This window comes from Falco peregrinus, chromosome 5 (assembly GCF_023634155.1).
Source record: "Falco peregrinus isolate bFalPer1 chromosome 5, bFalPer1.pri, whole genome shotgun sequence".
NCBI classification, from domain to species: domain Eukaryota; kingdom Metazoa; phylum Chordata; class Aves; order Falconiformes; family Falconidae; genus Falco; species Falco peregrinus.
The window spans coordinates 62,690,177-62,713,781 of NC_073725.1; the positions used below are offsets into that span (position 1 = coordinate 62,690,177).

Sequence of the window (23,605 nt, forward strand, 5' to 3'; positions counted from 1 at the left end):
GTAAAGAAACAAGAAGATGCTCTTATTTGATGGTCTTCAAGTGTTTTCAAGTGTGCAGATTCATGTACACTGTCCACTTAGGAGCAAAGAGGCAATAAAAGCCTCCGAATGTCGACTCTAATTGCACTGACAAAAAGCTTTCCTCTTTCACAGGCCTTTTGGAGGAACTCTCAGTCCCCTGGTTGAAAGTTAACTGTCCAAGGATTAGCAAGCTACCCCAGCACTGGGTAAATTTGGAAATTGCTCCATGGTGTGCCCTGCCCACTGCCCGTGCAATGTGCCAGAAGCCCTCCCCTGTGCATTCACACGCTCAGACTTTAGCGGGTGCCAGATAAACTCCTGGAAGGCTGGGAAAAGGCTCTTTTCCAGCATCACACCAGTGCTCTAGCAACAACACAACTGAAGAACAAGAGAGCATGGCTTTGGCTTTTTTTCCTCCTTGCACAGGGCTGCTCAGACAATGCATTCAGCTCCCATAAAATAATATCCTCTAATAAAATAAATTCATTACATGAAACACAACTAGCGCTGGCCCATTCCTTAGCTTCCCACCTTCCCCATCACCCCCCCCAGGAGCCCCAGCTAGGATGAAGCTTGCATTTCAAGAAGCAGGCAGTTTACATAGGGAAGGAGAGATGAGGCAATAGCACAGCTCATACTGCTGCTGCTTTTGTCCATCAGATCTTTGACATGCCATGGGGATGTGGTGGAAACAGGATTAGGGCAAGTTGAGGAGGGAGAACCATCAACATTTCCAGTGCCTTTCAAACAGAAATTTCCTCTTATAAAGGCCAATACAAACCCCATCACTTCTCAGATTCAGCCCTCCTTTGGGCCAGGGCTGAAAAGTAGCATCATGCTTAATAATCAGCTTAAGGAATTGCCTGCTCTGTAGAGCAACAGGAGAACCATCAGGACTTTGCTTTGGGAAAGCACAGGGAAATCTGGGTTTATTTGAGCCACTTTATTAACATTAAGGACTGATAAACCAGCTGGAATAAACTATATTTTCCCAGTAATCCTGATATGGTTCATTACTGAGTTCTTCTTGACAAAATTATCTTCTCATTCCTATACCAAGGCTTTTGACAGCCCTTACTTGATTTACCTGGGTTTTCTCCTTTTTTATAAACTCTTTGGAGGTACCTAAGGAAGGAATCAGGCTGGATAAAAGCAGATGTAAAAATTAAATACCAGTCTGAAAGTTGGACCTTTCCCATTCCCACTATTTCATAGGAGAGGTCCACCTTCTTTTGGCAGAGGTTAGGCACATCAGCCTCGTGGGTTATCACAGGGTGCTCTGGCCCCAGATGTAATGAATTCCTTATGTAGAAACCAATAAGGTGACCTGATCAGGATAATGTGCATCAGGTCAGCTCTTAAAAGACTTGGACCATGTGTGAAGTTGGTCCCTGGGATGGGAAGGCATAGCAGGTGCTCGGGATATAGCATTTTGTTTAGTCAATGATCTCTTTATTGAGTCAATTCTGCATCTGTCAGACCTTTGCCAAGCTCTTGGTCTCTGGATTAGAATTTGGAGCTTCCTGTTCAGGAGATTAAACTCTGTCCTAGGAAGCCACATAAAAGAAACTCTTCAGAAGCTTTAACAGACCAGAACAAGGTGGCCCTTCTCTCTACCAAAATAGAAATTAAAGAAGCTTCTGTTCTCCTGCGAGTTCTAGCTTGGACTCCTTGGAAAAGCTGCACCACAGACTTGAGAGTAGGGAAGGGGGAAAACAAAAACAAAACAAAAAAAGGGGGGGGGGGAGGAGAAAAACCCCTACCAAACCCCCCAAAATCTGTTCTTTTTAACTAGTTATGAATAGCTTCAGCTGAGCGAAGACAGGGCTTGGTGGAGTAGGGTAAGAAGATTACTGCAAAATAAACTGAAGGCCAGTTTAAAGAAAAGGAGGGGTTAATTAAAGGCTTTCAGATGTTTTCCAAGACCTTCCACTTTCAAATTGCCATATAGACAAATGATACAGTTGATCCATGGGGTGTTAAGTGGAGTTCAGTCTATACTACACTTAGCTGTATATAGTTGGGCTCCAGGGAGAGCAACCCTCATCTATAGCCTCCAAATGAATGTGATGGGTGTAATGCTGTATATAATAATCTAAAAAATACTCATGTGTGATTGTAGTTTAAATGAAGGCAGGTAAAATTAGCTAGTAGTTATAGCGAACTTCTGAGGTTGATTTCCCTTGTGGATGCATAGATTTAACTCAATAGCTGTCAATACAGGGAAAACATCATAGTTCAGGTGGACATACACAAGGAACACACATAATGATTCGAGATATAAGAATTATCTTTAAGAACTGCATCTTTAAGGAAAATACACGTATTTCAGGTCAGCTGGATTCAAAATATTATGGAAAATTATAAAAGCTATTTTCTGGGAAATTCTTTGTTATGGTCAGTCTGAGGAGACAGGCTCAAGAGAGACAGAGACTATACAGGGTACAAAGTCACTGATCCCTCCCAGACCCAAACTCACATAAATATTAGGGAAAACCTTAGACATGCTCTCAGAGCACTATTGTTATTTGCAGAGAGGTTGCATCTATAACTAAATCATTAGCAGGGGCAATAAAGCAGCTATCCTAAATGCTACAGCTATGCTAAAGAGGCAGTGTGACTGCTGCTGTTCTCAGATGGAGAGAGGCATCAGGGTTCAGCCTGAGACTGCTGCTCACAGGACATGAACTGGTCCAGGTATGAAAAACAATGAGGTTCCCATTGGGAAGCTGGAGGCCTGAGACCACAAGAGGTGTCCCTTTGGCCAGCCCAGGAGCAGCCCTGGCTCAAGCAAGCCTCACAATCAGGGCAACAGCTATATCTACATGGTAATTTCACATTAATTACTAGATTTATCAGCTATCACACTTAGACTCAGTCATTATTATCAGTCTTCTTTTCCTAAATATATAATCCTATTATATTGGCCCTTGACCTGTGAAGCCACCAATCAATTATCATTACTGTGCTTTCAGTGTTTCATCTGGACTCTGCCAGGGTTCCCCCACCGCTGCAGAGGATTTCGATAGCCTTACTAAATAAGTGTTGCTTGCATGGAGGTTTGTCCATCTGTCCATCCTGTCACATTGTCCATCTCCGTCTTATTACTTGGAAGGAGGGGAAAGAAGAGAGGGCACATGTGCATTATTTAAAGCTCAGTCCTCCTGAACCATCTGTGGCCTTTAGATACATGTAATCAAATGCAATTGGGAATAAATCTCATTAGTTTTTCAAAGCCCAGCCACGCTGCAGCCAAAGCAGCAACACCAGTCAAGCCTAATTAGAAGGGGCATTAAAAAACCAAAACAAACAACAACAAAAAAAAAAAACCAACCAAAAAGACCTTGACAAGCTGTGCCTTTTACAATTTTTTTTCTCTGTTGTTTAATGAAGCAAATTAACTCCTGTATCCAGCAGCTATCTCCTTTTCCACTAGGGATAATAGCTCTGCTTCCCCCACCATCACCACTGACAGTTTCTGTCTGCCTGAAATGAATCAGAAACAAAGCAATCATGATTCTTTTTCTTTTTTTTTTTTTTTTTCTCCAGTTAAAAGAGCCAGTGTCAAACTGTTCTGACCTAAAAATGCAACTTGCCTGGAAACGATTTAATGTTTTGGGGGTTAGTAGATATTTTACAGCCCTGAATGCCCAATGTCAGTTCAGATCCAACTGTGAAGAGTAGTTTTTCCTCCTCCCAGCCCTTGCTGGGCACTTGGAGAAGCTGCAAAGGTGATGCCTGCACACAACACAGAAATCCTTTCTTCAGTGCAACTCTGAGACACTGGGGTGGAGGAGACACATCTGGGGTCCACAGACATGGGGACATGCCATCCAAGGCTTGGGGGCCAAGACTTTGGCACAGCCCAGCCTTCACTGGGAGCAGATGCTGTACCTCCATAGTGAGGGGAACGGGCCACGGTGGGCAATAAAGCAGAACTGAGGCCAGGGTATCACGACCATACCCAGCCTTGGCTCCTACTTCAGATCCCCACCTCCTCCAAACCAGCCCTACAGGGTCTGAGATGTTGGAAACCCAAAGTATGGGGCCCCTGTTCCAGCTCCTGCCAGGGAGCCACTCGATCCCTAGGACACGCCAAAAATCCCCTTGTTTCTCTTTACTTGATCTCTGGGGGTTGAAGCAGCAAAGAATTGAATATCAAAGACAGGATTTACCTGCTCTAAATCGAACATCTAGAAACTGAACACCCAAATCTGAGCTAGTCACTGTAGGCTTCACAAATAATCACAGAGGAGAAAGAATCATTTCTTCAGCAGGTCTAGATAAGTTTCCTCAAAGGGATGAATAGCCTTACGCAAGTGCCGCTTTCTCTCAGACATGAATAACCCTGGAATAACTAGTTTAGGCTTAACTACTTGTACCACATGTTTTTTTAGCAGCTAAGTAAGGGTTAAATGCATTTTTTTTTTTCAGCAGGAGAGATTTAGCCTGAAGGTTAAGACACCAAAAATAAGTCTCTGCAGTACTGGCATCAACAAGGGATCGGGGCACCTCAGCTCCCGTGGGAGATGGAGTCAGTATGGCCAGAAGCTAAGGAGCTACTCCACATCCTGCAAGGGCCACCCCGATCAACAGTTCATCTTTGGTCTCTACAGTTATTAGTAGTATTGGCCAGGAGTTACTCTCACTTTCCTTAACATATCAATCTAATCTTACTTTAGGCATTGTGCTGTACTCTGCCAGTTTTCCAGCTGCTGCTCCAGAGAGGCCAGGTCTTCCATAAATGTTACAGGGGTTGTTAACCCAAACATACATCATCGTCTCCTTTACATTTAGGCTGCTAAACTAAGCCCTAAGTTTCCCTTTTATATATCTGCCAGCCCAGGGCCTCCTTGTTATTGCTTTCTGCTCAGGGCTGTTCCCTCCTGGAACCCTGACTTCATATCCCTGTAGGCACTGCCCAACAACTAAGTGGTAGCAGCACCGTAGTGAGGTTAACCACAGGTGTGGGTTTGCACCATTTCATTTGGTATATTCTCACCTGCTTGCCTTCAAAAGTCTTTCCCTGTTGAAATATTACCTGAGTGTTGCTAATGTTGTTTCTTGCCTGCATTTTCTGTGTTCCTAACAGCTTCCTCCACCTAAAGATGACTTCTCTGAAGCCTGGTATCTTTTGCAGACATCTTTTTTACTGCCTCCAGTCGTCTGGAGTCTTGTTTAGTGCAACTGCTTTGCATAGATTAAGCAATGCTGTTCGCTTTCATACCAAATGTAACCTCTTCATCCATTTCTTCATCTTCCAATTCTGGGCCACACTGTGACCCAAGGGCACAAATTCACCCAGGATGGAACAGTTTTCTTGTGGGGTTTTTTCCCCCCACTCAGGTCTGCATAAGAATTGCCTTGTCCCAGTTTCATCTCTGGTGCATCTCATCTCCTTATATCTTTTCCTTTTGTCCCCAATCCATTCATCCTGTTATCTTGACATTTATTGCCAAGCACAAATCAGTAACTCCAAATCTTGACATTTATTCCCATGCACAAATCAACAGCTCTGAATCTTGACATTTATTGCCAAGCATTGCTAATAAGCACTTCCAATTTCCTGAAGCTGCTGAGAATTACTTTCATTAAGATGTTCCCACACACACATTCAGATGTGGGACAGTGTTGCATCTTTCAATACACTGAAGAGTTTGGACACCTTGTCGGGTCATCACGTGTAGCAATGTAAACTTAACCACCTGCAACTGAGTCCCCATGTGTGCACACAGGCAGTTGCTGGACATCAGCTTGTATGCGATAATTTGCTGAGCTGCGGGAGCCTGGCCATTACACTACAGTAATTAATTGCACTGCATACCTCAGCCCTAGCACCCCACACTCGCTCTAAGAATATGAAGAAATGTTGCAGTGATTAAACCAAATTGTCTACGTGAATGGTCATGACTCTGCAGCAGTCTTGCTTCATGCTTTTTTCCCTTTGCACTTTCATCTTAAATATGCAATATATTTCACTACTTTATGTACTGGTTCACAAGAAGATTTTTTCTGAAACCAAGTGGCAGAGAGCTTTAACCTTGTTGTTTCTTCCCTCCAGTGCAAGTTCAACCTTGTTTAAGGCTATGTTGCTCCTCATCCACATCTTCCTCCAGAATCGTCCATAAACTGGTAGCAGGTGCTCCAACCCCTAGCCTTCCTGCTACTGATGGTGAGCACATGGTTCTGCAGTGGTCCAGAGCCTCGGGCTGTGCTCCTCCTGAGGCACACCATCACTGTAGCACCCCATACATCAGCACACCCCTTACCTTTCTGTCTATTTACATCTTCCCCATCTTTTTACTACTCCAAGGGTTTGTTCATCATTCCTTTGTGACTTAGAATGGGGAACATTTAAACATCAAATAATGCCTACTCCCACCTCTGGAAAGGTTTCTATATACATTGTACAGCAGCTAGAGGAGGATCCTGCAATCCGTTCCAGAGCTGTTGATCCACACTGTGATGCTGAGAATATTTTTTTTAATTGCCCATCTCAGCTACTCTACTCTGTGGTGGAAATATTACTGGGTTTGAACAAGGATGATGCATCGAGTGCTTTGAGATCCCCAGAGCGAAGAGACTAACACTGGAAGGTTCAGCCCGCAAAAGCAACAAGGATCTTGGGTTCCACACCTCTGTGTGTGCTGTAGAAAACCAGTACCACCACTTCCAAGCCATGGAGCTGAAGGTTGGTTCTTGATCCCTCACCTTCAGTCTGCAATTTGCATTCTTTTTTACTTTAGATTCTTGGAGGACACTCTTTATGATTATTGCCGATTAATTTTTAACTGTAAAGTAAAACAACCTGCTGAAGATCATCAGGTTCTGGTGGATGAGATACCCCGTGGCTGGTCAGGAGACAGGTAACCATGTTACATGACACAGAAGGGGTTGCTCTCCACAGCTGCAGGCAGGGAATATACCCAATGAGCAGGCATCTTTTAGAGCAGACCCTCATGAGAAAACAGACTTCTTGGATGTAGAGGAATGCTACAGCCTTTCTCTTGTCTTGGGACTCTTTGTAGCAGACCATCACTCATGCTGAGTGTTCCACCATAGCCAAGAAAGCGTGGAGCATCCTGTTGCTGCGTGCAACACACCTGCAAGTGCGATGGCAAGGCAGGTGGAAGGAAAAACCATCAGCAAAGCGCCAGGCTCAGCTGGGCGGGCAGTATGTGCACCATAACCTCCAGAGCGGTAGCTCCACTCCCTGGACTATCATCAGGTCCTCTGGGGACTTGCTCCTAAGACAGTCCAGAGCAATAGCTACAGTCAGCCTTAGAGTTCCAGCTCTCTACACAGCTTTCGCCTCACCTCCGCTCCCACCTGGAATAACCCTGGCAAGACTAACACCAGTCACGTCCCTGTTTGTCTCTCTGTTTTCCCCTTCCTGATGTGCACTCCAGACTTACCCCCACACGCAGAGTTCCAGCAGAAGCCCACAATGTCTTTTTCTCACCCATTTTCCTCTTAAATATCTGGCTCTTTTTCCCAGCTGTCAGAGACAAGTCTGGAAGAAAAGACCCATCCTTTGGAGAGCCAAGCTTCACAAAATAGCAAAACCATGCCAACTACTGTGCATGGAGTGTATCCTGTGAATCAGATTGATGAGATTAGCTCTGGGATCAGCAGTGAATAGCAAAAGCTGAATCCAAGGCAGAAGGCAAACGTGGATCTCTGGGGTCAGCACTTCTAGTTAAACACAATTTTCTGAACCTAAAACAGTGCCCTGATTCCTCCCCAGGGCTGCTGCCTGCTGCGGCTTCTTCAATTTCTTTTCTTTGATGCTGGATGCTTTGTAAGGAGTAGAAAGAAACCATGCAGTGGAAAAGGGACCTCTGTCAGTGGCGGGTATCTCAGACTCCTACACTTCTTTGATTGTCCCAGATGCCTCCACAAGACCACACCAACTCTGGCCAGATTTTTTTTTTTTTCTGCCTTAGTTCACCTGTAGCAATTCTGGTTTTTGAGCACCTGATGGCCCGTGGCCAGTCCCTGCGCTACAGGAGGAGGGTGGCTGTCACTCATTGCAATGAAGTGCTGGCTAGCCAAGGCAGCCTGGCAGAGACAGGCTCGGACAGCAGTCCTTACCATCACTGATGGATTCTGAGTAGGATGCCCCTGGGAGACAAAGCACTCTAGACATGGCAGGAAGCATCCTTCAGGAGGAAGAGACTAAAATAAGGATTGTATTGCACAAATAAGCAAGTAATTGGAGAGTAGCTCCAGTTCAGTCTGTGGTATCCATTACAGCCCTGTTTTAACAGCACTTCCATGGGCTGAGAAGGGAAGGGCACTGCAGGGAATCAGATGTGCCTGTGTCTGTTCAGATCAATACTATTTATTTATTTATTTTTAGAAATTAAGTGTTTTCAGCTTCTATCAAAAATCTATTGCCACTTCAGGTCAGGTCCTCCATTCTGATATAAAGCAACGAAGGTGTTTTGCTAACAATTGTTCTGAAAGGTCAAGAGTGGGTTTTAATTCTATGATTTCCTGCACCACAACACATCATAACATGAAGCTCATTAGCAGTGAGGGGTTGTTAACCTCTAATTTTCTAAGCCATAAGCCAGGGAAAAATGCTGCTTGTTGGTATGAGTGACCCTACCATATCATCACTGCCCTGGGACTACAGGAGCTGACCTAGACAGCCTGCCTCACTAGTAACATCTGCCTTCTTCACACACCTGTAAAACATGTTCAGCCCCATTTCAGAGATGGGGAACACACCAGAACTAGGGACTGAATCTGCAATAAGACTTCGGTACCTTGTTTGTCCCACATTTAGCTACTATGGAGGCCATCAGGTCCTTGTCCCGTTTTATCTAAGTGGTCACTCCAGAGAAGTTTGTTCTATCAAAGGCAGGTATCCGAGAAGCTATTTAACCCAGAATCTCCCATAGATGTTGAGTGGATCCTCAACAGTCAATGGAGCCCAGGCTGCAATTCACCTTACCTGAAGCACTAGCCAAATCACCATTAAACCACAAAAGGAAAGCTCACATCACTGTCTTCACAAGATAAGGCTCTCATTATTATTCCATTTTTTCACATATTTTCTCATTTCCCCCTTGCACATCACTCCTAGAGCCTTTTCAGCAGATGGAAATTAGTACTGTTCTTAATGCATCAGACATGCTCCCCTCTTTAACCGAAGTCCCTCTCTCTTTGAAGATAAGTACTAAACAGGACATCATTGCATCTCTTCTGACCTTTGATATAGATACAAGCCACAGAATTTAATTCAAAGACCTCCTTGTTAGCCTGAATAACTTACAGACATGCTTTCCTGAATGACAAACAGGCTTAATGTAACATCTACAAGATAATTTAAGAGCAAGTTTCTTTAAACTTGTTATTAGTGACTCAAAATATAGAAGCAAGACTGCCTAAAAAAAAAAAAAGACAAAAAAAAGACAAAAAAAAGACTGTGAATTAAGAAAAATACCAGAGTGCTCTCAGGTTGTTTTTGGTTTTTTTTGTTTCATTTTGATTCATTACCAATTAATTTCAAGACTTGTTTCATGGAGAACACCAGTAGAAACTGGCTTCCTCAAAAGAAATATGAATTGAAAGCAAAAATACACTTACAGGTAGGAAAAGTCCACTTAACTGTAAAAATAAAGATATTTTCAAGGAACAGAGGCATTTGGTATCATTCCCTGCCACACCCCACCCCCCTTAAGTTATTTTCCAGATCACAATATACAATATAAGTGTGTAAGTGAAAGTACAGAAGGAACCTGCAAGCTACAACATAAAAGAGATGAAACAGCACCACCTTCCCAGCAGGCAGCCTCATGGTTTACTCATGTGGAGGCAAAAATAAGAGAAGCCAGGACCTTCCTCCTGGGCTCACAGCACACCTGGATTGTCTCTACACATTTGATGTGTTCTCAAGTGGTGCAGGGGCTCTCAGCAAACACAGGTTACCCAAATTCTTAATTGCAAACAACTGTTTGTTCATTACCATTATTTATCTATATAAAAATTCAATATCAGCTCTAGTGTAAGTTTTAATCTCAACTCCTTGATGCTGTCTGTGCTGTTTAATCTCCCTGCCGTATATTCCACTTTCTGCTCTGAAAGTCTGTACTGCTGCGGGAATCTGAGCTCTGGCTACAGAACTGGAGCCTCTAGCCCAGAGTGACATGTTTTGAACCACTTTCCCTTGTATTTCATGAAATCTGACATATGTGCTTTGTGGGGCTAATTTTACAGGGTTAAAGCAACATGACTGAATCCCCAGGACTTAAACACAACTTGAACAGCCATCTCAAACTCAGCTTTCCTCTTGTGACAGCTAGAGAATATGCTGTGTGGGAATTACTGCCTGCATGTTGTGCTACCCTTCAAGGGTTCATCAACTCCTCATCCCCCAGTGATAATGGAATTTAAATCGTGTCCTTTCTGACCTTATAAGCAAGTGCCAGTATGTGTCCCTGCATCAAATCCACAGGGCATTTCCCTTCAAAATACCTCTAGGCAAAAGTAGGGAAACAGCAACATCCCTCTGCTACCAGTTGGGAAACAGAGGCACTGGATGCTCATACGGCATTAGGTGCACAGTGCAAGGTATGGATATAAGTTGTCCTGATTTTTGTCTCAAACCTACGGTAATGAGGCCGCTGCTGTAACATTGCTATGAAGTCTAGTGCCATCCCAGATGTCCTACAGTGTCTGACATGAGCTGGCACATGATGCAGTGCAAGATCTGTGCCCTGCTGCATAGACAGATGCAGGACGCCCTGTAGCGCCTCAGACAAGACTTGATGCCTGTATCTAAGAGGTTGAATCCTACCCCTCCTCACACCTTTAAAGCCAAGGAGCTATGAAACAACATCACAGAACTGCAAGTTACTCAAGTTTAAGAGCCCTCCCCTCCAGATGAGCATTCCCCCCACAGAAAGCAGGGTTAAGGCAACATCAGTGTGCAGATGTTCAGGGCTTGGACATGAGTGCACAGACAGGTACATGCCTGGAGGAGCTCCACAGCAGGACAGCTGGAGACAAGATTCACCTGTTTTCTTGTAGCAGACCCAGAGCCAGCCGTTGCCTGTGGGGCAGGTGAGCCAGGCTTGGCCATGGCCGTCTCTGCCCAAGGGACAAATGCTTTGCCCTTTATATATATATATATATATATATATATATATATATATATATATATATATATATATATATATATATATATATATAAATATAGGTGCCCTTGCAGCTATAGTGTGGCCAAGGCATTGCAGACAAGTTACCTGGTCCCTTCCTGCACTGCTCCTTCAGATGGGGTAGCTGTCAGCTATAGCAATTACCCCACGACCACAGGTGGTGGGCAGAGGAGGAGCCAAGTGCACCCATGCCCCCTGCCCCAGCCCTGTGAAGTCTGAGCAGAGAAAAAGGGGCTGGTGTGGGGTCAGGATGGGAATGTGCACCAAGGAGGGGAAGAGACCCACTATATTTCAACACCAAACCCCGCACCCAAGTCAGGGAAGCAGCTCCCCCAGTCCACTGGCAGGTCTCACGATGATGAAAAAATAGAAACAATCAAGCTCAAAGCTCAGTGCCAACTGCAGCCTCACACACACTAACTTCTGCCAGATTTGATCCAGCAGTTCTGTGTTTCTCAAGGAGAAAGGCAGATTACTCTCCTGGAGTTTGGGCAGCTGGGGCCAACTGTGAGACAGTGCAACAAGGGTTGACCCCCGTCCGGTGGGAGCTACTTCAAGCCAAGGCTCTAGCGTTCACCCCTTGCTTTGCTTCTGCCCGGCCATGAGCTCCACTGAGCCTTCAACCTGCCCTACCACTGTGGAGGCGTCTGGTGACCTGGGCTGTCTGCTCATCCTGTGCCTGCCCCACTCCCCTTGTGTGGGGTGGTGGGATGGGGTCTTGCTGTGAGACCTCTGCCCTGCTGTCTGCATCGTGCCCCCCAGCTCCCCATCTTCAGGGAGCCGCTGGCTCTCATTGCACCCCAACATTCAGCTCTTTTTCTCCTTCCCTTCTTATCTAGCCCCAGCAGAGCAGATACCACTGTAATGCAACCTGCAGAGAAGTCTTTTCAAAAAAAAAAAAAAAGAAAAAAGCCACTTGTACTTTGCAGCAGAGTCTTAAAAAGATCTTTTAAATATAGGAATGCAAAATATAAGCAATTTCCTCCTGACCCCAGGAAACTGATTCTTTAGAAAAAGCTGGGAAGTTAAGAAACAACAACAAAACAGTTTGCTTGGCAATCATGAAATTGGGCAACAATTCAGATAAACTTCAAAATGGCAAAAGCTTTAGATACCAGCTCTTTATGGAAGTCTCTACTCCTCAAAGATTTCCAGATTGTTGAGAGGCCACTAAATTGGCGTCTGCTGTCTCCTGTAGTATTGACATCTTTCTGACTGTTTTAGGGACCCTTGCAAATCTTAAACAGCATTTCTTGTTTTTGTTTCTTCTCCTTCTTTCCCAGGCCACCACAGAACCCCCAAAAAAGAAACCGGACCCTGTCACTTCGGAGACGGTGGTGATCTGGGGGCTGCGCCTCTGGCAGGTGATTGGTATCTTTGCCATCTTTGTCCTGGCAGTCAGTAAGTTGTGATTCTCTGCCTTGCACCAACCACAGCACCATCCCAAGCAGGACTTGGTCCTGGAGGACTACAGACCAGATGGCCACGGAGGTGGCAGGATGAGGCTCTTTGGTCTCTGGCATCACAGGGCTACACACTGAGGGGGTTTTGCGGCAGGGAGAGGCAGGTGGGGTCTTTGAAGGAACCACAGATGGGCCACCACAGTTTCATCTTGTAACATACATATACCAATCAACAGGTCCTAGCTGGTGCCATCCTAGAGAAGAAGAGATACTACAGGCTTGTGCCATAGCTGGGACCATGATCAGCTGCCATATCACATTCAGGCCCAAATGCATGTTATAGCCCTGGTCCTGCCCTGTCCCACAACTGCAGAAATTATGCATGGCCTCCTGTGGTGCTGCCCCACATGCTGCGATAGGAAGCCTTAAGGTCTGCAGTCACAGCCAGATCTGGCGTTAAGGTCCCCAACTCCTATTCCAGGTGCCAAGACTTTCAGCTTGATTTTGGCAGGGCTTTCAGGATTTAAAAACCTCAATTTTGGGGCTCAGGCAGTAGGAAGTCACTGGCTAGACCTCATGACCGTAGTGGGATGGGATCAGACACTCTCCCAGCACGCTTGAGGGTCTATCTGGATGTGGCCAGTTTCCCACCTGAGTGTCTTCATCCAGCCTCATCCCCTTGCAGCTCACTCTCTGGGATGAGCATCATCCAGCTTCACTCTGCACTACCATGAGCTTCCCTGTGAGAATACCACTTAGGACACCCTCATAATCCCATCAAAGTTATCTTCTGCTCTCTCCTTGAGCCAACTACAACTTCATACAGAAAAATAGACCAGTCTGATGAGTCAAACGTGATAAATCCATTTCTTTCCCATCTTTTTGTTACCCTCTAGACTTTCGCAAAGTGTAAACTAATTTGTTTCTTCTAGCAAATGAAGTTACACTGATTCATCTACAATGCCCTTGAATCTCCTCTTTTTCCTGTTAGGGACAGGTAAGTAGAGGGACAGAGCCTGTCCCCAGTCCCTGAAGGTAAATCCCATCAACTCTGATCTCCTCAAACCCTTACCCACTCCAGAAAGGACCACCCAGCCATATGACTTAGATACATCTAAATCTTCTCAGCATTTTTTACCATTCTCTTATTCTGGCAGGTGGCCCTAATCGCTTGTTAAAATTAATTTCAGAAACTGAGCAATGAAGCATTTTAAAGTGACTGAAGGAAGGTCCTGAGTGCCTTAGCTTTCTGAATCACTTCTGCTCCCACAGGTAACGGCACTCTCCAGAGCAGAGTGATGAGTGCAAGCTCCTGGTGGGGACCAGCCGCAGGCAGTGCCAGCCCTAACCCACTACCAGCCCTTGCTTAGAAGGTGGGTTTGCTGGGCTGGCTCTAAAAACCCAGTATTGCAGACCACGGATTTCTAGTGCTCTCTGTTACTTTTTAATTTGCTGCTAAAACCCCATCAGATGTAGCCTTAACCTAATCACAGAGCATAGCAGTCTGGGGTTGGTGTCTGCTGACACTGGGGGAACCAAGGCACTTGTTGACACAGCCACCTCTTTGGCTACTATAGGTAGCCTGTATCAGTCCTCCTCTGATAACAGAGCAGGGGAACATAACAGGAAAGTTAAAAACCAGACATTCACGTTTTCAAAGCGAGTACAAGCATTTTCCTCTGTTTTCTTTTCCCCTCATTGCCCTTTCTGGGCAAACACCACACCCTGCACCTAAAGTCTGAGAGACAAGGAATCCTACAACATGCCATCTCTCCATCAATGACAATTATGCTAATTCATCACATGCCACAACACCCTTTGCAAACCAGAAGAAACTCCACAGACCAAGACACCGCCAAGTATTTAACCCTAGAGACTCCTCGTGCCATGTGAAACGGGCATCAAAGTTATCAGCCAGCGCCTTAGAATGCAAGTAGACGGGTGGAAGGGTTTGTTTAGCTTGTTTTCCTTAGCTCAGGGGCATCAAATTGTAAATAAATTTTTGCCTCAGTAGGTCTGATGATTGTTTTGTTGTTCATTAGAAGCTGGCTCTGGCAATACCAGATTATTTAGGGTTAGAAGCACGGAAAGGCTGCCATGCTCGCAGACCCACGTATCATACAGTGCACTGCTTGTAGCAGAGAAACTAAGGGTTTTAGTTACCTACAAATATCAGTAGCAAGGAGCAAACACCCAGCGAAAGTTTACTCATCAAGTGACAGCCCAGAAATTACATTTATTATAGAAAACAACACATAAAGAATGTTACAGCCCAGTTATTTAAGTGCAGAAAACCGTGAATTATGAGATACTGGTCCCGAGTTATAAGATAACAATTTTAAGGATTTGTGTTTAGACGAGCAGTTACTTGCAATTCAGTAAAGTAACATCTGCTTTAAGACCCAAGAGCCTGCTAACACAGACAGGTAGTTCAACAAAACCAGACTATTATGTCAGCCTGCTACAGACACGTGTTACTGGAGGAATGAGCAAGTAGTTACCAGGAGATCGGGGTGATAAATAGATTCAGCGCATCACAACAGGGCTCCACTGCTGTTACAGCCTTTTTGTTTGAAGAAGCTTTCTTACAGTGAGCTGAGGGGGTTTGAAAGCAATCCCGCCAGCTCAGTCAGCTTTACGAAAACAGTATTTGGTGAAGACAGCAACTATTAACCAACGCTAACCCAAGTCAAAACAAGGCAAGTTCAAACTTAACGACATTAGAATAACTCAATTGTACAGTCAGTTCTCACCAGTTTCTCGTGTCTTGCTCCAGCAGCATCATCCTCCTCCTTTGCTTTGTGATCCCCAAAGCATTGATGGTTCCCCAGCTTTACCAGAAAAGCTTTAACTCTCAGGGGCAGACACAGGTGTTTTTTTCTGTGAACAAGCTCTTGGAGGCTGCCTCGGTGTCAGTCTAGAGAACTAGGCAAGGTTCTACTTTTCTAACGGGACAAGAGCTGGAGAAGAGCTTCAGTATGGCTTTCTCCTCCCTGGTTCCAGCAGCACCTTCCCCATCAGAGCAAGAGGGTAGCGCAGCCCTCTAACAGCACTGCCCTGCTGCACGAGGAGCCAAAGGAGCATCCTTCCCAGGGCTCCCAGACGATCCCATTGGCTTTCCACCCACCTTCTTATCGGGGCTTCAGGGGCGGGTCTGCTTTGTCACGTGAAGCCAGAGGAGGAGTAAATGAGGATGAGGAGAGGAACTTTGAAAGTTAATGCCCCTTGCTACTTCACAGCGGGTGACTGTGGAACACTTGAACTGAATTCCTTTCAGTTGAAATAGAAATTTAAAGATCGCTGCTCCAGAAAGGAATAGTCCCAGAGCTGCATGGTAATTGCTAAGGGCAGCCACAGGACCAGAGCATCCCACCTGTAACACACCGAGCCTGGGTGGTGGATCCTGCACACTCCTCCACCCCACAAACCTGCTCCTGCTGAATGACAGGACTAGCAGGTATGGATAGGATCTACGCGTGGTTTCCAACTCTTGCTCTTAACAGCTTCCACAAGATGGCATCATCGCATAATGAAAGGCAGAAAAAACACCCAAATTCACAACACCCTTCCTTCCTTCCTTAATGGGGAAAAAAATTAAAATCCCTGCATAAAGGCATCTTATATGTCAACACACACCACTAAAATGGGCAAAAAGTATCTGGGGAGATCTTCTAACTCATCAAAAAGTGTTTGGGCAGGTTACAAACCAAAGGGGTAATGCCCAGCTCCACAAAGCAGAGCCCAGAAGAGATAAGTGTTTGCACACCTGTCAGCAGGAGGCTTTTCTCTTTCCTGCAGCAGCTGACTGCCAGCTTTCTCAGATGCCGTATGAAAGCATCTCTCTGTCAGACCCATCCATCTCTATCTTTTTCCATTGTTTATGCTCTGGGATAGGATATGTCATGAGAGAAGCAAAACTTTGGGAGGAAACCAGCCCACAATAGAAAACATAACTTAGTAGCACATGCAGAGCATCATTCAGGTGACGCTGCAGGCGTAACTCTCAGATGTGTGTATCATTACAAAATTCTTATTCATCCACTAGAGAATCATGAATGTCAAATCTTTTTTACAACTGGAGAAAGCACATGCGAGCTCATTTTTAAAGCAAACAACCTCTACGAAGAAAAATCTGTGAAGAAAAGGAAGAAAAAGTGTTTCTGGGGTACCACATGCAGCATCAATTCAGCTCCTCTGCCCCCAAGATCTGCATGTATCCCCCTTTCCTGGAGAGACTTTGATGAAACAACAGACATCTAAGACGAGACTAGCAGTCAGGAGGATTTGATTCAATCAGGAGGGCTGCTATCTGCTTTCTTGATCCTGTGAAAGCTGTAAATAGGGAACTGAGGTCCAAAGCTATTGCTCTGATAGGATGGGACTGAGTCACAACCTCAGAATCTTGCACAGCCCGTTTCATCCACAAAGACTGAGGACTTCGCACCGAAGGTATTACCCTTTGCAAACTGCAGTGCTGTGACTGGGGAGGGGATGGTCCTGATCCATCCCTGGGAAAGCCAGCGGCTGGCCCAAGGCTTGCCCAGTGCTCTCCATCGACTCACCCTTTTACTTGGCTAACAACCACCATCAACATTTTTAAGCAACCCTGTGGGCTGTTTATTTTCCTCTGGATGCTGCTTTGCTTTCAAGGTCTGCTGGTTCCCTTGTTTACATACACCTCCAGGTCTGTGGACAGCAGCCCCCCAGGGAGGATCCAGGCAGCACCTCTTTGAGCTCCACTGATTTCTGCAGAGACAATCCAACAACCCGGTCCGGATGCAGGGTGAAATACTTTAACATGCCTCTGTAATGAAAGGCATGAATAGATTGGAGAAAGCATGATGAGGGTGGTGGGAGTAAGGACAGTGCTGTGAAGCAGCAATGCTTCTTAACTCCTGCCCAGTATCCTCCTTCTTCTGTATCACGCCAGCTCGATGCAATGTCAACCAGACTCATTTCAGGTACCACAGGCAGGGAGAGACACCTTTCCTTATCATCCTGGTTTGAATCTGCACTCTGCTGAATGGAGCAAGTGAGGGAGAAGGTAGGATGAAACTGTAGCAGGAGGCTCCCACCTGAGGTGGGGTTGCAGCAGAGCCATTACTGCATCCCACTGCCCTGTTCAGGCATGAGCTCACGCCTTGTGCTCAACTCAAACTGAAGACCAAGTCAGTTGGCTTTGGGTGGCACCTTGTTATCATGCCAAAGAACTCCTGAGGCACTTAAGCTGGTGGTGGACTTCAGACCCCCTCTTGTCCATGAGCAGTGGACCTTTAATTCATTAGGTGCTGGTGTTTTAATGGCACCAGAACAGCTCTGGGTCTGCAGAAACCAGTTTGCTCCCTGTACACCCTTACATGTAGTCCCCACTAGGTTTAGTACTGCTGGGAAGTAGGGCTTACCTGGAAAAAGAGTGACAAAGCAGTGGGCTAAAGCAGAAACTGATTGCAAAAGTAGGAGGCTTAGTTCTGATCTCTTTTTCCTTATCTTTGGTCCTTCTGCAAGACCTACCAGAGATGCTTTTCCATTCTCACTTGTGCCAGTCAAATAGTAACGTGTAGCCCCAGGCACGAGCACCAGTGATTTTTCTTGGAATGTATAACCACAGGCATGAAAGCTTGAAGATGCAGGTCTGTGTCAGGAGGGATGCTCGAGAGTCACAAATGCAAAGCTTTTGCTTATCTGCCTACCTAAACTGGGAGTCTTTCCCTAGAACCTGTCAAAGGTTCCAGAGGAGTGTAAAATAGTGTGAAAGTACAAGGGAGGGAGGCTTGCACTGAACAAACATCTGCCTAGGAATCAAGTATTATTTAACGAGCACCAACAAAGATGTTAATCATCTTGAATGCAATTAACTGAGCATATTTTATTTTGAGGTGTTAGAGGGTTTATTTACCAACTTGCTGCGGGTGTTGAAGTATAAACGCCAGGCAAAAGATTGACACCATTAAATAACCATTACTTTTTAGATGGCAAAACTACTCAGATGTTTCCATTAATGTGCAGAATTTCCAGTGCGGCATGGATAACATAGGTTGGCTCAGGGATGCTTCTCACAGTGCTTTCTGACAGAGGCTTTAGCCGTCTATCTTCAATCAGTGCATCACCAGCCGCCCAGCATGAGAAACGCTCATCAGCATGCACGGAGTAACACATGATTGTAAGGAAGGGGAGTACTGTCTTCTGGCACAGGGAGCATCATCCCTTGGACAAGGGATGGCTTCTGCATTGGGACAATAGGTTGAGCCCCTCTTTAGCCCTCAGTCCAGGTTCTCAGGTAGAAACCTCTTATCACACATTTCCTTCTGTTTTGGAGTTTTAGAGACTTTTCCTTCTGTTTTAGAGGGGCTCTGCGCTTGTAGGGCTACAAAATAACCCAACCCACAAGCTCACTGGCACCAGCCCCTGTAGCTCAAGTTGAGCACGAAATAGGGTGCTTAAGGGAGTTAAGTGTCTTATAAAAAGGAAAGACCACTTTTTTAAGTACTTCAATTAATGACATGTAAATATTCTTTCTTGTTGATTATTTTGATAACAAATAACCCATGGTGTTCTTGTTTTGTGCTGCGATGTTATCTTAAACTTCCACTGTTGTGCAAGCTCACACAACACCCCCCAGGCTACCACAGAATTAGTTGTGATCCCTATCAGCTAAAAAGGGTTGGAGATGCCATTGCCTGAGGCTGGCTTCCCTTAACTGCCACAGCTGTCAGGTCACACAGGGGGTTGTGTCTGGAGACTGCAAGGGGAAGAAATGGGGTGCTGGACCACAGTGGGGCTCCAAAACAGCTCCTCTGTGTAGGTGCTCCCACCAGCTGGAAGCCTGACCTACCTCTCCATCCTCCTCCCTGCTCAATGATCGGGCATGCTCAAGGCAGTGGGGTGCTGGGGTGCACAGGTGGACGCTGGCATCAGAGATGGGGACCCTGGGGAGAGGCTGCTTTGCTGTATGGCACAGTGTGAGAGGTACAGGTGTGCTTGAGATCTGTGTGGGACAAGCAAATATCGCCTGTGTATGGCTTTACGGGCCTGAAAATGGAAGTCAGATTTGCAGCTTTCCTGGGCAAACCAACTTGGTTAATAACTCGTCATGTTCTGATTTATTATTACTATTGTTATTTCAACAGAGCATCATCATTGTAATTCCCATTTGCCTTTCCTGTGCAATTTCATGCATGACCCTGCCCCATGCCCCGGTGCATTTTTCTCTACTCAGCGCAAACAGGCACAAGCTATCAACTCACAAAACCCAACTAACACCAAACAACGGGGATTTTGCAGATTCCTAGGGCAGAGTAAATAACAGCTTATACCCCTGATTCCCTGCTGGTGTAAATAAATGTAGGTAGCACCCATATGTTGCTTGCAATTAATTATGAATTTAAATCTGTGTGTATCCATAGGACTACATAAGCTCTGGGGGTAGACAAGCCTGAGCTGCAAAGATTAGATCCTAATCTCGTTTTGATTTTCCCAAATCACAAGATTAGCTGTGGGTGTTGGGATCCTGGGTTTTGTTGCTAGTTCAGAAGAGATAGGTCCAACATATTGCTTATTCTTTTAATAAATGCCTGTCAAGAGGCATTTCTCCTTGTTATGGAACAATCATCCTTAGCTCTTGCCTCACACAGCTGCCCTGCTGGCTCTTCCTCGGGACAGATGCTCTCGTTTCATGGAGGCAATGGAGAAGGTTCAGTCCCAAACCTCTCACCTTCTTGGATGGTAAATCCTGCTCCTGCTCCCAGCCTTTAAGAAGGGATGGTGGGGATGGAAGAAGGTTACGGAGCTCCGCCTTAGCCTTAGGAGCTATTGCACCAGGTATAAAAGACCCCAAGAAAGAGACAAAAAGCAGAAGCAATCATTAGCTTTTTTTTTCTTTTTTAATTAGGGCTTGTGTTAATTAATAGCTCAGATTGCCAGCCAAAACATCTAATATGGATTTTATCACTACAATTCATCTCATCTATCTAGAGATGCCTTCAGGGCAGGCATCTACTGACCAGACGACAAACTAAGTGGGAATAATTAATCTGTTTGCTTTAGATGTCTACCTAAGGTTGAGATGACCCATGATCTCTGAATATCCTGCCTGGGTCTACAGGGATGCTCCAGGGAGCTCCCAGCAACTACCTGCTGCTTTTTGTCCTGCTCGTTTCGTAGCCCAGAAATCTAACTTTGCTCAGATCAAAATTTCCTAAGCAAACATTTGTTCTGATGAGAGGTCCAACCCTAACCCGTATTTTTCACTGGTGAGTTGAGAATAAATACGAAGTGGCTGCTGTTAAAGCTGTCCTCCTTGGCGGCAGACAGGAGAAAAGGGGGCGGGGGGGTGGAGAAAAAGAAGAAAGAAAAGAAAAAAAAAAAAAGGTGGAAGGAACCATGCAGACAGTTGTCTGAATCTGTTCGAATAAAATGCAGTGAATGACATCAGAAGCAAAGATCTGTGGTTGGGAGAAAGGATATAGACCTCATCTACAGAATAAACAAACATCCAGGGACTAAATTATGATCAGTAAAATTTAGTAACTGTTATCAGAGCAAAGCAATCAGTTAAGCAACAGTGCAGTTTGGGGTGATGCTGCAGTAAGGAATTATTGGAATGTATTTGTGTGGATTAGTAAGAGCTAAGAAAGGGTTTTGACCTCTGTATGCTGTCCTGGTGAGATGCTTGTGCGTATGTGTAAAAAAAAAAAACAACAAACGCACCAAACCCGCTGAAAATACAAGGCTTGCAGGGAAAAAAAAAAAAAAAAAAAAAGAAAAAGAAAAAAGAAAAAAAAAAAAGGCCAAAAATTCTCACCTCTGATGCCTGGAGAAAAGTCTTCAAGCAAGAGTCTCACTGACTGCGCTTTGTTTAGCTTGTTGGAAAGAAGATCAAAAAGCCACTTGACTGCAGCGTTGAAGGACTTTGGAAAGAAAAAGGGGAAAAAGAAGAATTAAATATCTTTTTAGTCTAGCAGATAGAAGTGAGAGCAGAGCCTGGCCATTAAACCCAACTTAATTCTAATGAGAACTCGAGAAATACAGGTGGCAGGGAGGGTGGTTAAACACTGCCACACTCTGCCCCCTAACAGCTCTCCCCAGGGTGAGGTGGGATCCAACCCAACCCGAGTTATTTCACTCGGGCACTAATTACACGTAATAACCTGTGATGTGCAGAGGTCAGACGGCGTGACCCCGTGCTGGGGACAGACCCCCATCTCCAGACACCAGGACAAACACCCCACGGAGAGGTGTAGTTAAGCTTGATAGCTGAGCAAACAGGCGCAGCCCTGACCCCTTTCAGCATGTCCTCAGGGCACTTTACAAAGGTGGACATGTTTAAAAACATGTTTTTCTTGAAGTCTATTGACACAACTATTGAGACTACAGTCTAGACCTCATTATTCTTTGGCTCCTATTTTTGCTTTCTAGGAAATTCGTGCATTAATCCAAGTACTAGATTTCTATTGAAAGAACACCGGGCAGGATAAAATGCAGGATTGAGAAGGAGCTTAAGAGAGCACCTAACTGATCTCCACCCTAGCCTTTAAACCTGACGTTTTTACCACCTCTGCCTCCGTTTTCCAGAAGGAAGCAGACCCCGAGCTCCACTACCGAGCCTGAGCCCCAGCCCGGCTGCAGCTGCATGCCCTGCAACGGCTGCAGACCCTTCCGAGGGAAGGTCTCCTCCTGCACCCAGCTCAGGGACCCCTTCTGAGGCACTAGCACCTCATCTCAGCAATAGCTCCAGCAGCAGCCCCGGCACCTTTAGATGAGGTGCTCCAGGCACCACCAGCAGCCGACGACCGCTCAGGGTAGACCAGTCCTACAGGCAGCCACTGGAGCACGAACTAATTTTCTTAAGAGCTTAGTAGCCCTCACTGGTCGTTACATGATCAGAATTAGCCAGTTATTAACACCGCCGAGTAGCTGAACAACCAAAATACGCCAGCTCTTTCCTTAAAGCATCGCTGTAGCCATGTAGTAAGTGCTCTCCAGGCTTCTCAAAGAGCATTTAAACACAAGTGCTGCAGTTAACTTGCCATTGAATACATCTGCATTAATTGCTTGCATTATTAACAATGGAATGGCTGCCTAATTAACTCAGAGCAGCACAGGCTACTTGGCTAAATGTTAATTAAATGTTTCGTTGGCAGACTGTATTTTTTCAGCTTCAAAGGGAACAAACCTACTGTGTATTTCAGCCAATTTCCATGCAATTTATAAAACTGTTCATGTCTCAGTCGCAGCTCTACTGAAATATTACACCAAGCAGTCTCTGGAGAAGATAAGTCATTTATATCTTTCCTAGCTCCTGGGAGAACCAAGTAGTTTCTTTCCTTCTTTTTGTTTTTAAAATATACTGCCCAGCTAAACTAGAAGCAACTGTGTCAGCATTGATGAGCTAAATTGGCTTAAGTGAAAAAAAAAAAAAAAAGACTGAACAGGGCATCGTGGCCACATGGATACTTGGCTTAAGCCAATACAGCTCCTCTTGTGGTTTTTTGCATACGCTCTTAGCTTGCTTCAATTAGTAAAAAAAATATTTTAGTTTAAGCCAGTGGGAGTGAACACACAGCCAGAATTGTTTATGGTGGAAATTATGTGTTTATTATTTGCTCTGTTACTGCAGTCTAGATGAGAGGTTTTTGGGGGTCATTTCTCAGCTCCTTCAACCTGAATAGCATTGAGTATGAATATTAGGAAGACATTGCCTCCTGTAAAAATAATGAAAACATGTTAAAAATCCAAAAAGGAATATGCCTTGGAGTTCTCCATTATTTCCCCAGTCAGGGTTTTTTAGTATATGCTGAAGAACAAAAAGATATCACTTACAATACCTCTTCTGTCATCATAGCTAGCAAAAAGTTGACTCCTTTAAACAACCATTTCATAAAGGACTACAAAGTATTTGTTTCCTTCTTGAAAAATCACATTTCACATGATCAGCCTGGCAGAAACAATGAACCATAATTTGATATGTTGCCAGCTTGAATCTTCAGCATGGAAAGTGAATACCATGTGCAGGAT

The 23,605-nt window shown here is 45.0% G+C and overlaps 1 protein-coding gene across 1 annotated transcript in view; it reads left to right on the plus strand.

The window, feature by feature from the left end:
- Positions 1-23,605, plus strand: part of TMIE (transmembrane inner ear) — a 31,607-nt gene that overhangs the window by 2,308 nt on the left and 5,694 nt on the right. The window contains exon 2 of the mRNA XM_027786541.2: positions 12,473-12,590. Within this exon, the coding sequence (XP_027642342.1) occupies positions 12,473-12,590 (118 nt within the window). The remainder of the gene's footprint in view (positions 1-12,472; positions 12,591-23,605) is intronic.